Genomic DNA, 18,523 nt, shown 5'->3' with positions numbered 1-18,523 from the left:
ATTAAGATAACAGTCCCATTTACAATTGCGTTAAAAAAAACCTAGGAATAAATTTAATCAAGGAGGAAATTATCTGTACACTGTATACTTACACTTTTTATAGAAGATACTGATGAAAAAAATTGAAGAACATAAATAAATGGAAAGATACTCCATACTCATGAACTAGAAGAACTAATATTGTTATAATATCCACACTACTCAAAGCAATTTACAGATTCAATGTAATTCCTATTTAATTTCCTACTGCATTTTTCACAGAAATAAAACAAACAATCCTAAAATTGTTATGGAATCATAAAAGACCTTGAACCACCAAAACAATCTTGAGAAAGAAGAACAACGCTGGAGGCATTATGATTCCTGATTTCAAACTATATTACTAAGCTATGGTTATCGAAACAGCATTGTATTTGCATAAAAACACACATAGATCAATGGAAAAGAATAGAGAGTCCAAAAATAAACCCATGCACCCTGGCCAGCGAGCTCAGTTGGTTAGAGTGTCATCCTGATATGCCAAGGTTGTGAGTTAGATCCTCAGTCATGGCACATACAAGAATCAACCAATGAATGAATCAATAAGTAGAATAACAAATCGATGTCTCCCCCCACCCCTGCTCTCTTTCTCTCAAATCAAGAAATAAAAATAAAAATAAATGAAATAAACCCATGAATATATGGTCAATTAATTACCACAGAGGAGCCAAGAATACACAATAGAGAAAAAGAATACTCTCTTAAGTAAATGGTGTTGGGAAAACTGAACGGCCACAGGCAAAAGAATGAAACCGGATCACTACCTTATGCATCAAAAATCAACTTAAAATGGATTAAAGACTTGAATGTGAGACCTGAAACCATAAAACTTCTAGAATAAAACACAGGCAGTATGGTCCTTTGACACTGGTATTAGCAATGATGTTTTAGTATTTGACATCAAAAACAAAGGCAACAAAAGCAAAAATAAACAAGTGGGATCATATCAAACTAAAAAGCTTCTGCACAGCAAAGGAAAGCATCAACAGAATGAAAAGACAACCTACAGAATGGGAGAAAATACTTGCAAATCATATATTCAATAAAGGGTTATTACCTAAAATAGACTTTTCCCCAAAGAAGACATACATAAATGGCCAACAAGTATATGAAAAGGTACTCAACATCACTAATTATCAGGGGAATACAAACCCAAACCACAATGAGATGTGTCATCTTATACTTGTTAGAATGGCTATTATACAAAAGACAAGAAATAACAAGTGTTAATGAGAATGTGGAGAAAAGGCTACCTTGTGCACCACTGGTAAATTATAAATTGGTGCAGCCACTATAGACAACAGTATGGAGGTTCCTCAAAAAATTAAAAAGTAGAACTACCATGATCCAGCAATTCAACTTCTATGTATCTGAAGGAAATAAAATCACTATCTCAAAAAGATATCTGCATTCCCATGTTCATTACAACATTATTTACAACAGCCAGTATATAAAAACAACTTAAGTGTTCACTGACAGATAAATGAATAAAGACAGATACACACAAACACACAACTATTACTTAGCCATAAAAAGAAAAAAATTAGCCCTGGCCGGTTTGGCTCAGCGGTTAGAGCCTCGGCCTGCGGTCCTGAGAGACCCGGGTTCGGTTCCTGCTAAGGGCATGGACCTCGGTTGTAGTTTGTCCCCGGCCCTAGTCGGTTGTGCGGGTGGCAGCCACTCGATGTGTTCCTTTCACATCGATGTTTCTCTCTCTCTCTCTCTTCCTCTCTCTCCCTCCCACTCTACCTGAACAAAAATGGAAGGATGTCCTCCGGTGAGGATAAAAAAAAAAAGAAAAAAATTACTGCTATTTGTGACAACATGGGTGGACCTTGAGGGCATTATGCTAAGAGAAATAAATCAGACCAAGAAAGACAAAAATACTGTATGATCTTACTTATATGTGGTATCTAAAATAAACAACCAAAAAAAACCCAAAAACAAAACACACAAAACCCCCCAAACTCACAGATACAGAGAACAGACTGGTATCTGCCAGAGGTGAAAGTTGGGGCAGAGGGGGTGAGCAAAATGGGTGAAGGAAGACAAGAGCTATAAACTTCTAGTTATAAGATAAAGAAGTCCTGAGGATATAATATACAGCCTGGTGATTACTGTAAATTACTATATATTTGAAAGTTGGTAAGAGTATAAGTCTTAAAAGTTCTCATTTCAAGAAGAAAGTTTGTAACTATGTGTGGTAATAAGTGTTAACTAAACTAATTGTGGTAACCATTTTAAAATATAAAATGTCTAATCATTATGCTATAGACCTAAAATGGATAAAATCTTATATGTAAATTATATCTCAATAAAAATTGTCTTCAATAGTTATCTTATTTTTAAATTAAAAATGTACATGCATTTAAAAAAATACTAAGAGGAATTCATATTAGAAAAACAAGATAATGGGTCCATCATGGAACAAGTGATAAGGAAAAAAAAGAAATACTAAGTTTCCAACGTTTGAAAGAATTTACCCAATTTCATAAGTCCACCTACTTACATGGCATAATAAACCCCTGTGAGAAGTTGCACCATAAACTCGGGATCCAATACTATTCGACCACAGAGTTCTTTCCAGTGTTTTTCGTGTTGCCGTGGAAACCCACTGACACAAACCCTGGGAAAATACAGCATTTATCATGTGTGATGTCCTGTTTCGTTGAATCAAATATTTTGTTTTTATAAATTCATTTATTCAATTATATATTCCCTAAACATTTTTAAATACCTGCTATGCACCAGTCACTGTCCTAGGTATACAGTTGTGAACAGGTAAAAATAAAATCTGTGCCCTCATAAATATACATTCCAGTGGACTGTATCAATAAAAACAACTTTTTCTCAAAGAACTGAGTCTTTCAAATTCATCCTTCTCTCTCTTCACAAAATAAATGCATAACTTTCTGGCATCACAAATTTTATCAGGATGAATTAGTGAGAGATACAGAAGTCTCAAAGCAAATAAAGGGACATTTCAAACTACTGATGCCTGTAAGATCATTTTTTATTAAAGTACCATAAACAATCCTCTAGCCCTGGCCGATTTGGCTCAGCGGTTAGAGCGTTAGCTCATGGACCAGAGTCCTGGGTTTGGTTCCCACTAAGGGTACTAAGGGCACTGTACCTCGGTTGCAGTTTGTCCCCGCCCCGGTTGGGGTCATGTGGGTGGCAACCACTCATGTGTCTTTCTTACATCAATGTTTCTCTGTCTCTCTTCCTCCCCCTCTCCTTCCCGTTCTATCTGAAGATAAATGCAAAAATGTCCTTGGGTGAGGGTAAAAAAACAAACAAAAACACCAAAATCCTCTACCTTCCCTCTCCTTAAAAGATGCTTCCAGAAAATTATGCTTAATAATTATCAAAAGTTGTAATGTACCTATATTACTTTCATCAATTAATTTATTGGAAAAATTGTAACAGTGAGTTCAGAAGAAATAGTTTTAGTTTTTAGTGCATCATGATCTCAGGAATTGTTTTCAAATTTCAGTTTACATATACACATTTTTATAGCAGAGACATACAATTAGGTGATCAATAAAAACCTTATAAAATAGCATTATATTAGTATTAAATAGATGGGTAAAATATAATGGAAATTCAATTTCAAGAATAATAATGAAAAATACAGAGTGGGACAAAAGTAGGTTTACAGTTGTTCTATGAAAAATAATACAATAATTAATAAATAATAATATAATAAACTGTTTCACAAACTCACAATTATAAACCTATTTTTGCCCCACCCTGTATAATGTCAGACTATTAAAGAAAAGCTTGTTCATTTATTTTTCAAAAGTCTGACAGTTGGTATGATTATTGCAATATTTACATTATATACATTTAAAATATTGACCCAACCACTATTTGTCTTCTTATGTCAATATTTATTGAAAATAATGTGATTTGCTACTATTTAAGATAGGATAAAAAATTTTAAATGTTAAAAATCTGCAAGGGGTACATACATTTTCAAAATTATTTAGGAGATATGTGAATTCTACTATCACTTCTGTTGCTAGAAAACATTCTTAAATGTTGTTAGGAAATGTTCTTACAATAATGTTGCCAATTAAAGATTCAGTAGATTTATTTTAATGAACCAAAAATAGTCACTTATAAATAAGTTTATCTGTAGATAGGCAGTAAGTGTTTAAACAGTATATTCTCTTGACAACAGCATGTAGGTTAGAGACAAGAACTTTGCTAGTCATTAATCATGTTGTTACAGGCAAGTGAAAATACTATACTTATTTTAAGTTCATTTATAAAATCAAACTTACAACTAATCTGGATTGGCTTTCCTCCAATTAGCAAAATTTAGTTTTGTTATAAACAGGACCACACTCTCTGCCCAGTTAGCATAATAGCATGACCTTGAGCAAAGAATTTGATGAACAGGCCCTTGGGGGCTGTGACCTCTATGATCCCGGCTTCCTGGTATTCACACCCTGTGTCATTTCCTCTTCTTGAATATGGGTGAGACCTGTATTTGCTTCTAACTAACAGAACATAGCAAAGGTGACAGGATTTCCATGACTGTGTGTATCTGACTATGTTATTTAAGAATGTAGTACAGGTCTCTCTTTCCTTTTACTTTGAAGAAGTAAGCTGTCATGTTATAAGCAGCCTATGTTGAGAAGCCCACATGGCAAAGAACTAAGACTGGTCTTCAACAGACAGCCAAAAAGAAATTGAAGTCCTTGGTCCTCCAACCACAGGCACCAAATTCTGTCAACAAAAATATCTAATTCTTCAACCGAGCTTCAGATAAGACTGCAAATCTAGCCAACATCTTAACTACAGCTTTGTAAGACCCTAAGCAAAGGACCCAGCTAAGTCATGCCTAGACTCCTGACACACTGAAACTATGAAATAATAAATTTGTGCTGTTTTAAGGTGCAAAGTTTGTGGTAATTTGTTATGAGGCAACAGAAAACTAATATAGCATTTAACCCTTTTGGTGGGGTCAGTTTCCTCAAGTAAAAATCAGTTGAGCCTTGGCTGGGTAGATCAGGTGGTTAGAACTTCATCTCATACACCAAAGTTGTGGGTTTAATCTCTGGCCAGGGCATATAGAAGAAGCAACCAATGAATGCATAAATAAGTGAAACAACAAATAGATGTCTCTCTCTCGTTTTCAATAAGTAAAAAGTTTTTTAAAAATCAGTTGAACAGGGTGAACTAAGGGTTCCTTCTATAACTGAAATTCTGTGACTCTAAATGTCCTCCATCTCCTAACTGATTTATATTACTTAAATTTTCTTTCCATAGTGAATATTTAAAATTCAGTCCAGTTCTGTCCAACTTATTAGAAATTCTGATTTAGTAAAGATTAGGAAACACAAATACAAATGAGACATATAATTGGTACTATTACTAATTTTCTTATATGAAGCAGAGATAGTTATTTGTGAATTATATTAAGAAAAAGGTTCATATTCCTTAAGACTTTTTTCACATATAGGACTATATATTCAAAACTCTCAAAGTGATTAGGTATATCACTAAACCACCCTAAGCTTAAGACATCTTGGCTTAACTTGATGTTCAGATAGAAAATATTTTTTGTTGTTGTTGTTAATCCTCACCTGAAGATATTTTTCCATTGATTTTTCATATAGTGTGGAAGGGACAGAGAGGGAGAAAGAGAGAGAGAGAGAGAAACATCAGTGTGAGAGAGACACATCAATCGGTTGCCTCCCACATGACCCTGACCAGGGCCGGGGGTTGAACCTGCATCCCAGGTACTTGCCCTTGACCGAGAATCAAACCTGAGACCCTTGGTCCACGGACCAACATGTTAACTGCTGAGCCAAACCAACCAGGGCAGAAAATACTTTTTTAATGCTAAAATATTTTCAAGAAGACATGATTCATGAGAGACGATAAGGATTCCTACAGGAATGTACGGTCTATCAGTTTTATTTACTGCTGTATCATGAGAAGTTAGAATAGTGCCTACCATAGAGAATATGCTCAATAATTATTATTCTCACCTGGAGCCCATCAGACAAAGAGATTGATAAGATGAAGCAGGCATATACACAATAGCAGAATTGTAACACAACATGAGAAAACTCAGGACTTCAAACCTAGAAAACATAAAAAGAGAGTAGAAAGGATTATGAATAATCACTTCTACTAGAGACAATAGTAAATTATTTCATTAGATGGTTATAAAAACAATGCCTTAATATTGACTTTCATGACTTCTCATATAACTATAGTCTCTTCCTCAATGCTTCCCATTTCCATTTTCCTTTTTAAAGGTCATATCCTTTGCTGCCATCTATATTTTCTTCCTCAAAAAATAAACCATCATGCTTGAATAGATGACCCCCCTATTTACTTAGTCTACTATTTCTATTAACTGCATGATAAAATCCAAACTCATCATGGCACAAGGGTTCTTTAAAATCCACCCTCAACCTACCTCTCCAACCTTACCCTACCTCCACTCCCTACCACATACACCACACTACATCAATCTTCTTACCACTCGATGAATATGCCATAACTTTTCATAAAAACTTCCTTTTATGCATGTTTCTCTTTCTTACTAGAATATACTTAGAAAACTTCTGCTAAGGTTTCAAGTCCTAGCTCAAATTTTTACCTTAGACATAAAGCTGTCCTTAATTCTCCCAGCTGAAAGAAACTCTTCCCTTATCTGCATAGCTCTAACATAGCATTTATTCCACTGAATCATAATTCTATGTCTTTTTCTGTTTTACCCATTTGGTAATAAACAACTTTAGGGCAGAGACCCTGATATATTCATCTTTACCTCTAGTGTCCAACACAGTCTAATATATCATGATATTATAATAAATATTTATTAAATAAAGAATGCTTTCTTAATCTTTACAACATCTAAGAAAGTTGCTCCTAAACCAGGATGCATATTACAGTTATTTAAGGATCTTTTGGAAAAATATATTACTGTATTTCAACCCAGACTGATCCACTAGAATCTCTAGGATCAGGACCTGAAGGAATTTTTACTTCTAAAAAGCTTTTCACAGGTGATGAAGAGTATATTAAAACTCTTTATACTACTTTCACAACATTTTTTGTAAGTCTGAAATTATTTCAATATGAATAGCTAAAAACTGAGTTGAAAGTCTGACTCAGTAGTCATATGTTCAGATCCCTTCTTCTTCTATAGGTTGCTTGGTTTATTGAAGATTTGTTTTCTGAAAAAAAAAAAAAAAAATTTTTTTTATCCTCACTTAACATTTTCCCATTTTTTTTGTACAGATAGAGTGGGAGGGAGAGAGAGGAAGAGAGAGAGAAACATCAATGTGAAAGAGACACATTGAGTGGCTGCCTCCTGCATGACCCCAAAGGGCCGAGGACGAATTGCAGTCAAGGTACATGCCCTTGACTGGAATCGAACCCATGACTCATTGGTCTGCAGGCTGACGCTCTAACTGCTGAACCAAACCGGCCAGGGCTGTTTTCTGAAATTTAAGGTTTCTTTTCTGAAAGAAGAAAAAAGAAATTTCCATCTAGGAACCACAAGGCATAACTGTGGTTTGGGGTAGAGTTGGAGGGGAAAGATACCATACTGAAATCAAGTATATTAAGTGAAACATACCTTACTGGAAATCGAGACCTCAAGCTCTTCTTCCCTACTTGGCCACCAGAATGCTAGCAGCTAGCCCTCTACTTAACAGACTAAAAGAATTTTTTTTTTAGGGAATTTGACCACTCCCTAAGAAGAAAGAAGTAAAGATACAGACTTAGAAAGTGAGAATGGCTCAGTGAGAAGTTGTGAAGTTCATAATCAACTAGTCCTATTAACATGGATAAAGCTTCTCAATTTTTATTCCCCTACTGTTAAATATAAGGGAGAGAAAAGACATCTAAGAAATTCCATTAACATGAAAATGAGATCAAATTATAAAAACAAAAAAAAAAGTACAATTTAGAGGAAACAATATACAAAGAGAAAACTTTGAATAAAGCAAATTATCATTAATATTCTCAAAAACATGAGAGATATTTCCCAAAAGAAAACAACAACACACCAACAAAACAAAACCAGTACCTATTTTAAAGACTGTTAAGAGGAGAAGAAAAGCCTTTAGGTATACAAAATATAACTGCAGAAATTAAAAACTCAAAAAAGAACTGGTGAATGAAGTTGAGGATGTAAGTCAAGTAAAGCAAAAGAAAAAAGATATGGCAAAGAGGAGAGAAGAGATGACCGCTACAGGAGATTCAACATCCAAATAATAAAGGCTCTGAAAGACAGATAATAAAGTATTTCCAGAATAAGAAGGAAGGAGATCCTACAATAATAAGTGTAAACCGGGCAAAGAGGGCAAAACGGTCCAGATTGGAGTAAGTCAAAATATTCTATCTAGGAATCCCTTTTTCAGAAAAATAAAATTGAGAAAATGATTAATGTGAATGAAGACTTGAAAGGAGATTAAGACAATTTGCAGAGCTTGGATTACAAAGCACATAATAAACAAAGAACAAAGCCAATTACGAATTCCAAGGGGGGAAAAAAGTATACCGAAAAGGAAAAGTAATTAGTTAATCACAAAGCTCAGCACTAAATAGCTCTGAATGAACCATGGTCATTCATAATAATGAGAAATCTGAATAATAATGAATTTCCCCACAATTACACTATAACCACCTTGAAAATACAGGAGAATGAGAAAGGTAATGAACTAAATCATTATCTTTCATAGAGATACATTAATTGATAATGCCTAAAACTGAAAATTAAGAAGCAGCAAGTTACTCAAAGATGTGGAGGTAAATATTAAGAGAGTCAGTTAAAAGCAAGATTTTTCAACCTCAGTATTATTGGCATTTTGGGTTACATAAGTGTTTGTTGTGGGGGGCTGGCCAAGGCATTGTAGAATGTTGAGCAGCATTCCTGACCTCTACAGGGGATACCTGTAGTAGCCCTCTCTCCAACCCAATTGTGATAACCTAGTAAGTCTCCAGACATTGCCAAATGTTCTCAGGGGGTCAGAGAAGTCCCCTGGTTGAGAACTCTTGTTAACAGTTGTTACATCTAGGAAAGAAGAAATGGGAGGGGGAGCTGAAGTTTGCAGTTATTCTTAATAAATGGTACAGAACTAGTGCATATCTAACTCTGAAAATGGATGTGTATTATGTGTATTTCTGATATAGCTGACTGTACAAAAACTGAAACATAAAAACAAAAAAAAGGCACAATGAAATATCACTCCACTCCCACTAAGATGAAAAACAAGTGTTGGTGAGGACAAAACTGATTTCAATCTGTGTCCTTTCCTTGTCATAAACCATAACTGTGAATACAACAGCTTTCATTCACTGAGTTTTGTGAGTCCTTCTAGTAAGTTATCAAATGCGAGTATCATATATTTAACTTTTTGCCTCTTCTCACACCAAACTTGAATCAAAGTAATTAGAGTTATTAAGCATAAATTAACAATTACTACTGTCTACAGTTTTGACCATTACCGATTTTGTGCAGTGAATGTCTCCCTCTGAGGATGAAGATCACTATAAACAACCCTGATGAGATCATGCTGACACAATGCCCCTTCAGTCAAAGCCATGGATCCAATTGTTGAGGGCTATAAAAATAAAATAAATTACAAAATTGTCTCTAAAATGAAGTAAAAGTCTATATCATATAACAATATTTAATTTTGTTTCAATAAAAGGCAGTTTCAGCCCATTTCTTCTCTTTCAAAACCCTTTCCATTTTTCAATTATATACAGATTTAATGTTTGAGAGATTATGAAATCAATCTATATTTATGGCACAGATAAGAAAAGTTGCTGAAAAGACTAAAAGTTACAGATACATAAATTTTTTATTGATTTTTTTTTTTTTTTTTAAGAGCAGGAGGGAGAGGGAGAGGGAGAGGGAGATAAAAACATCAATGAGAGAATGTGGGCTGCTTCCTGCATAACCCCCAATGGAGGTCAAGCTTGCAGTCAGGGCGTGTGCCCTGACCAGGAATTAAACAGGAGACCTCCTGGTGCATGGGAAGACGCTCAATCCACTAAGCCACACTGGAATATGAGCAGTCTTGGGGACTATACATTCAAACTGTGAAGTTTATCTAACTTCAGGTAGGTAAGTATTTTCATTAATCCTATTCTACAACAAAGACAGCAAGGTGTAGGGAATTATAATTAAAACAATATTGAAGGCTATGATCAAATGTTTCTTTAATAGTGACATAATTGATTTCACGTTTCTACAGTCAGAGGAACCATCCATTCATAAATGTTTCACTATCTTCCATTATATTTTATAACATGATTCACAGAACTTAATTAAAACTAAATTACTCAGAAATATTCTATGTTAAAACGAGTCATTCTATTTCCAACACAAAACAAAGTCCCAGAGGACTTTATTAAGAAAAAAAAAAAAAATAGCTGCCTAGAGCTATGAGACAATAGTCTACTGACTGTTAATAAGAAAATGAAATATAATTTTTAGATTACTGGTTCTGCACAACTTTATGCACTAAAAGCCACTAGAGATCAGAAGCTTAATTCATAACACGTATCCTTAAAGAGAGGAGGCAGAAGGAGTTCAGTTCAACAAGAGTCATCTACCTATATAATAATCAATGTTTTCACATTGTTCAAGCAAAGAAATATAAGCAAAAATCAGAAGTATAATGTTAGTGAAAAGCTGGAAAGCATCAATTAGACTCCTTTAAATGAAAATACAATAATTACAGTGATAATATTCTAAGTAGTCATTTCCTGAAAAATAATAAAACTCAAACACAGATGATTGCTAATTAATATGAAAGACCTGAAAAATAAGAGAATACTGTATGTCAACTATAATTGAAAAATTAAAAAATGATTTTAAATTAAAAAAATTAAAGAATATTTTTGAAAATTTCATAAAAGACTAATAAAAAAGACCAAAAATGATACTGGTGAAAAATAGAAAATAAATAAACAAGACCTAAGGGAAAACTTTCCATTAATTACTTTCAACCTCTTGACAACAGCTCAACTTTATATCACTAATAATAAACATCTACTTTTAACACAGTGTTGACTGCTCACGAGCTGACTTATGTTTTCATGCCCAAACATTGTTGACCACTCACAAGTTAACTTGTAAAGAAGTTTCTCGGTTTGTTGCTATTGATGGGACAATCAAAAAAATCACATTGGAGGGATTACTGGTCAACGGACCCTTTGGTTGAAGCTCCAATATTTCCTAAAACTATGAGCAGAATGAGGTCCAAGCAAATTCTTACATTTTTCCATCTTAGTGATAATTCACGAAATACATATGAAGTCAGACTGTATAAATTAGGCCTCTTCGGATTACTTTCTTCCAAAATTTCAGTCTTTGTATGTATCTAAGCAGGAGTTATCCCTAGATGAAAGTGCAGCAAAACCAGATATATTTGCAAAACATGTTGTGTACCATTACACGTAGGTGATTGCTATACAGTATACCACACCAAAAAAATTACTAAAATATATAATATGTATAAAATATAATATGTAGCAGATATGTACGAAGTTTCATTTAAATTCATTATGTATAAATAAAGTATACTGAAGTTTATTTAGATTGTTTCACTTTCATACTCAATTATGTTTTGTTTTGTTTTAGGGAGAGAGGGGGGAAGAGAGAAACATAGATATGAGAGAGGCACACCGACTGGTTGCCACCCACACGACCCCAACAGGGGCGGGGACAAACTGCAACCGATGTATGTGCCCTTAGCGGGAACCGAACCTGGGACTCTCTGGCCCGCAGGCTGATGCTCTAACTGCTGAGCCAAACCAGCCAGGGCTCGTACTCAATTATGAAAAAGTAGCTGGTGACATGAGAAAACTTCTGCGTAAAACTGCCAGTCAACAATGTTTAAGAAATAGATCAGTCAAGATACATTAGGAATATTTACCTCTGGTAAGAAGTTGACTTTTTATCTTTATTCAGTATAATTTTAAATAATTCTACATTTCCAATCTTACTTACCTCATGGTATATTGAAGGCTTAGATAAGGAAGGAATGGTAAAAGAGAGAACTTTATTGTTTCCATCTTTATCAGCAATTTCCTATAGTTAAAAAAAAAATATACAAAGATAATGAAATAATCACAGGACTATTAGAAATAATAATTACTTTCTTAATTTACCAAACATATCACTGGTGACTGAGGAAGATTTTTAGAAATAGTTAAAATACAAAAAAAATAACTACCCTAATTTATCTTTGCTAAATAGGCAAATTTGTACACTTTAGTAGTTGAATTATCCTTTGAGAGATTTGAGTGCAATACTAAGTAAATCAAATACAACATGACAGCAAAGACTTGAAGAAGGCACACAAATCAATTTCCATGTTAAATTTACATACAGGACAGGAAGATTACAAGTGATTAGATCTTTAAGTAGAAACATGGCTGAGTTAAACAAATTCAAATTAAAGGCCTTACCCAAGAGATTTACACTTACTAAATAAGAAAACATACTGTTCTAACACAGAATGAATCTTGACTAAAAGAAACTCTTACATTATTCAGCAATAAACTAAAGACTTCGAATAAGCTACATATTTAACATAATTATTCAACTAAAGTGACTAAAAATAAGCTCCTATTTAGGTAATTCTTATTGAACTAAAGAAAATTCTTATGAGTTTTAAAAGTACTTTATCTTTCATTGAAAAGGACAATGTGATCTTCTACAGGTATCAATAAAAATCTGCCTACAGATGCCAGCAATTAGAGGGGTGAAATGCTCCTCCTGTATCACTCCCTTTCTCTATTGCCTCATTTTAGTCTTGTTTCCTTTAAAACTCATATTAGTATACATAATGGGCATAAAATTCATAAAGAAGATTGCCCTACTAGACTTAGCAGAAAGGTGGTAAGACAGAGACTACGTAGTTAAACAACATAAAAGGAAGAAACAACTATGAAAACAACCACCAGCACCAAAATACAAACCTAGAAGAACATCCCCATAGGGCTCATTTCTGAATTTTATAAGTCATAGGAGAGTAACAATTATATGTGAACAATGGTCCTACCTCTAATTTTGGCAGGAAAATGGGTTTCAAAATTCCTTAGAGAGATCATTTACCTACTTTGTATTCAAACTAGTTATGACCACATCTGGGCCATTATGCCTCAAAGTCTATGCAAGCTAAAATGAACAAACGTAATTTAAGTTAGGCAGTAAAATTTTAATTTTTATTCCTAAATTTTAAATTAAGCCAAATACTTTAGCTCTATATTTGTGAATATTTGTGGAGAAGCAGGTTCTGCAATTTGTTTAAGCAAAGGGCAATATAAAACTCTCCTGGAGGCTATCTTAAACAAGGAAGAGGTGCTAGAAAGGGAAAGGAGAAAGAGAAACAAGTATATAAAAGAAAGCCAATGTGGTAAGAAAAATTGAGAGAAGAGAGAATACAGATATCAAGGGAATTAAAAGAAGACAGAAGCTTAAGGTTACATTTCTGACAAGTAACTGAGCAATTTTTTTATAGTACACTATATTTAAGATGGCAAAAGATATTTAAACCATAGCATTAAGTACTGTCAAGAACTTGTCAAGCATTCTGCTATACAAAATATTTTGCTTCATTTATCCCACTACTACATTTTATTATGCCAATCAAATTAATAAAAATGATAGCATAACGCTAAACATAATCTAAACCTCTAAATTCAATTATTAAATCAATAAACATTTACTAAGTACCTCTGGCTAAGCACTAGAGGGAGACACAGTGATACATGAAACAAATTTCCTGCTTAAAAAAAAAAACAACTATCAGGCAATTTAGCAAAAGAGAGAATTTTATACCAAGACTTAAGCTTTTCATTTTAAAAACTCACCTTCAATTATGATACTACTTACTAATCATAATAATAATTAGTTAAACACCACAGGCACCATGCTGGATTTTTCTAATTGTTTTTAATCCTATTATCCTAATGCTTTATTTCTGTTTTATAGATGAGGCTACTGAAGTCAAGATATTAAGTAACTTGCCCAAATATAAAACAACCACTAAGTGGCAGGGCCTGGTTTTAAACAAAATATGATTCCAAAGGTCATGCATTCTCCATCCTTCAGACATATGTTCTAGTGATGGAAATGTTTTCCTAATGATTGTTAAGGAATAACACTTAGAGGAGTGAGCACTGGTGCAGAAGAATAGTATTTATTGTGTGATTCAATATTTTATGCGGTACTTTATTACCTCTCAACTATAAAACTTTATTTTATTACGTGGAGTGTTCCTTTATAATAAGTACTGAATACACAAAGTATAAAACTTCAAAGGGCAGGAGTTCAATACCAATGTTCTAAAATGAGCACCATGAGAAAATAAAACAGAATAATGTTTAAGGTACTTATGAATTTCTCAGAAAAAAAGTTAGATAAACAATATTATATCACATATGTAATATATTATGAAATAATTATTAAAAATAAATTTTAAAACTTTTAAATACATAGCATGTATAAATATGATCAAAAAAATAACTTGAAGCCTGGCCAGTGTGGCTCAGGGATTGAGCATTGACCCATGTACCAAGAGGTTACAGGTTCAATTTCTGGTCAGAGCACAAGCCCAGGTTGTAGGCCCAATCCCCAATGGGAGGCATGCAGGAGGTGGCCAACCGATGTTCTCTCTCATCAATGTCTCTCTCCCTCTCCCTTCCTCTTTCTCTCTAACATCAATAAAGAAAAAAATTTTAAATTAGAGTTCAACATGTTACCTCTTTAAAAAAATAACTTGAATAAGTCATAAAATATTAACAATGTCATCAATTATAATAGTTTCACCTACTTTATAAAATGCATTATCAGCAATTATTAAGCACCTCTGTGCTCAATTTAATTAACTCAAATAAATTATTGAGCAGGCATTTCAATTTTTTTCTCTAAATATTCTTTAAGTATTATTTCAGAGGACTTTAAAAAATACTTAAAATTTCCCAAACTATCATTTTCAACTTACCAAATTATAAATTCCTAACAGAAGTGCTTCAATGCAACCATTACTCTGTCTGTCTCGGCTAACTGTAAGCCGTAAATAAACCCACATCAATTCTGGCAAGAACTGCAGTGTGAACCTCTTAAGTCGAACTTCAGAGCTACGATAGAGCTCAAACAGCTGGTGGCAGACAGGTTCCAGGAGCTAAAAGGAAAAAAGTACATTAATGATTTCCATTCTTTTGTCTATAATTATTTTTTTTAAAGGCACATATATAATATTTTCAAACTAAATTCTCAACATTAATTCTTGTATATTTTGAATCAATGCAACCAAAACCTGAATCTCTATGTACAGAGACAACGTATTAAACTGACCAATATACTAACTATAAGTACTCTGTGCTCATTTAATATCAACACAACTTTTTTTTTTTATCCTCACCTGAGGACATTTTTCCATTCTTTGTTCAGATAGAGTGGGGGAGAGAGAAAGAGAGAAACATCTACGTGAAAGGGACACATCAAGTGGCTGCCCCCCGCACGACCCAATCAAGGCCAGGGACAAACTGCAACCGCGGTATGTGCCCTTAGCGGGAACCGAACCTGGGTCTCTCTGGACCGCACGCAGGTCGACACTAACCACTGAGTCTAACCGGCCAGGGCTCAACATAACTTTTAATACACTATACTACTAAATTTAGTTCTTTAACCAAAGTACTACACTTATATTTAGTGAGTTTCCTTTTCTGTTCTTACCAACCATTACTACCCTCCATTTAAAAAGTTTCTATTGAAAGAAAATAATCTCAAATGATATGGTTGAAAGATTTAACTTAAGACTATGATTTAAACATATTACATACCACTCAGTAGAGAAAGAAATTTCATAATACATAATATTTGATATCCAAAATGCTAGCTAATATTTTAAATTAATGCTAGCTAATAAGTAAACCCAAACGGATTACTTTAATGTTTTGAGACTGATAAATTCTACTAATTATATTTGAAAGATTTTGAAAAGGAGGAAATTATACAGAAATAGCTTTTCCAGTGTTAAATTGGATAATCTTCACATGATACACACAATATGACTTATGAGGAATTTCATGACCTTGAAAACTGAAGAAAAAGAGCAGTTTAAATAAATCTTTCCATTTTCCCTAAACATGTACTGACAATTTAGAATGGTTTTGTTGAAATAACTGAAGACTAAACAAAACTATGATTTTAAAATGCAGGCAAAACACTGACGGAAAACTATAAAATAATGTTTAATATTTAACACTAGTTTAAAAAATGAATTATTCAGTAATTTATATGCTTAACTCTATTCTGAATGATTAAAACAATGCATATACATTTGGAAATCTGCTCAAATATAGTTATATATCTCTTTAAAAATCTAACATTCTAGAATAAAGTCACCACTTTCACAATTGTAAATTAAGTGTCAACAAATCTTGTACATGTAATATATTTAGATGAGTATGCTTAGCTCTTAAGGAACAACTCTAAAGCTAAAAATATTTATACACACACATCCTAGTCTAGTAACTGCTAGACTAGTAGTATTCAAAATCTTAAAAAACATTCCAACTTTCTCCTTACACTGGAGTCTAGATCACAAAATTTGCACAAGGTCACAGAGGTTAGTGGTGTAGGAAGATACTAGAATTCAGGTCTTCCAACACTAAGTTGATTTTTGCCCTATACCACATTTCTTACATGAGAGCAAAGAGAAAGTAGGAGGTGAGAATTGTTTAATTACAAATAGTATATTCCACATGGTGCCAATAATAAAGTAATAAACTTTTTAAAATAGTCCATTGCTGGCATCTTTTTAAAGTACTGACAATAATATTCTGATTTTGGGGGGGAAATTAAAGATTGTTGCTCTAATAAATTTATTTATTAAAAAAATATATACAAGGTTTAAAAAAACTTTTTTATAAGAGTTTATTTGAGCCAAACTGATGATACATGATGGGGAGCAAGATCTCAAGGGCCCCCAAAATATATATACAAGTTTTAAATCTCCTTTCTTCTTTAGTAAAAGACTCTAAAATTACTTGCTCTAAAATATATTGGCCATGGAACAATTATGATTTGTTTATGTGATAAGGACCTTAACTTTCTTTACTCAGTATCAAGAACTACATGTAGAAGACTATATTCTAAATAAGCATAACAAAGAAATACAGAGTGAGGAAAATTATTACTCTGCTTTTTTAAAAAAGTCGAAGGAGGAATAGCTGGCAATCCAGTAACTTTTAATCAGATACTACTGCAAAATAAGACTATTAAAAACTTGCCAATGCTGTCAAAAATCTTTGATTCTAAGCATATGTATTAGGCCATCATGTTATTAATTTCTCAGTCTCTTAAATGACTCTGATCTCCCCTGAATGACACTATCCCCCAAATCAAAAGGTGTTAAAAGTCATTTTCCTCTGGTTAAAAAAAAAAAAGCTTAAGAATAACTGACACATTCTCCAAATTTAGCAAACAATTTGATATGAAACCACTAAGAGAAATGCTATCTGATGAACACACTGAGACAGTCTGGTTAGAATAATGGAGACTAAATAAGCAATACTTTATAAGGTTCATCTGTGAAAAGGGATAGAGAAATGGGGTAGACAATAAAAGAATGCAAATCAAAGGTGGTTTTTTTTTTAATTAATTTATTTTTGTTACAAATGTTTCTCCACCCCCCCCAACTGGTTCCCCCCTCCCACCCCTCTCCACCCTGTCCTGGGCTTTGTTGTCCATGTCCATTGTTCATGCACACATGCATATAAGTTCTGTGGTTTATCTCTCCCCCACCACCCCCTTCAAAGGTGGTTTTTAACAACAGAATATGGTTGTTTACCATAGCTCATTAACCAGGAAAGGAAAAAAAATCAATCATGGAGGAAAGAGTGGAGATAATTACAGGAGCAATCTTTGAGGTGGCTAGGAAAGATGGGATATAGGCCTAAGTGAAAAAGATGGCCTTTGATACAACCTGGGATACTTCAACCACTGAACAGCAGAAAGGACAGAAGAGGATGGGTAGAGATGCTGGTAGAGTGGTATATTTAAATGGAAAAAATAAAGAGAGCTCCCAACTACTTTCTTATTCTTTTTTAATGACATAAAAAGGAGGCTGAAAATGAGGAGTAAGGAGGGTAAGAATATGAGAAAATAGGTGTAAAATGAACAGTGTACCAAAGAAGTAAGATTGCAAGAGATTTTCTATCTTGTATTTAAAGTACAGAAAGATGGAGGTCTCCTTGATGTGGAAAAACTGCTAGAGTGACTAAGGTATCTGGAAGGAGGGAAAGGAGAAAAAGTAAAGCAATATGTTGGTGTAGAGATTAAGACCTAAGCTTTAGTACAGGTTGGCCATGATATGTAATATCAAACTACCAGGAAATATACTTTCTTAAGAACTTTTATGGTCTTTAAAGTAAAAATGTTTGTAAGAGTGTCACAGTTTCAGTTCATATTATATATAGCACA

At 33.5% G+C, this 18,523-nt stretch overlaps 1 protein-coding gene across 5 annotated transcripts in view; it reads right to left on the bottom strand.

Moving 5' to 3' along the window:
• FAM126B (family with sequence similarity 126 member B) overlaps positions 1–18,523 on the bottom strand; it is a 60,923-nt gene that overhangs the window by 14,934 nt on the left and 27,466 nt on the right. For 4 of the 5 annotated variants that reach the window (XM_036253900.1, XM_036253899.1, XM_036253896.1 and 1 more), the window contains 5 exons: positions 15,039–15,218; positions 12,038–12,118; positions 9,523–9,638; positions 6,045–6,140; positions 2,549–2,665 (listed from right to left, as the gene is read on the bottom strand). In XM_036253900.1, the coding sequence (XP_036109793.1) occupies positions 2,549–2,665; positions 6,045–6,140; positions 9,523–9,638; positions 12,038–12,118; positions 15,039–15,125 (497 nt within the window). In that variant the 5' untranslated portion in view covers positions 15,126–15,218. The remainder of the gene's footprint in view (positions 1–2,548; positions 2,666–6,044; positions 6,141–9,522; positions 9,639–12,037; positions 12,119–15,038; positions 15,219–18,523) is intronic. The other variant, XM_036253898.1, reaches the window with a different exon arrangement.

The sequence above is a fragment of the Molossus molossus genome, unplaced genomic scaffold (genome assembly GCF_014108415.1).
Source record: "Molossus molossus isolate mMolMol1 unplaced genomic scaffold, mMolMol1.p scaffold_m16_p_11, whole genome shotgun sequence".
Classification (NCBI taxonomy): Eukaryota; Metazoa; Chordata; class Mammalia; order Chiroptera; family Molossidae; genus Molossus; species Molossus molossus.
The sequence above is the reverse complement of the archived record's forward strand: the minus strand, read 5'-3'. Positions and strand labels throughout refer to the sequence as shown.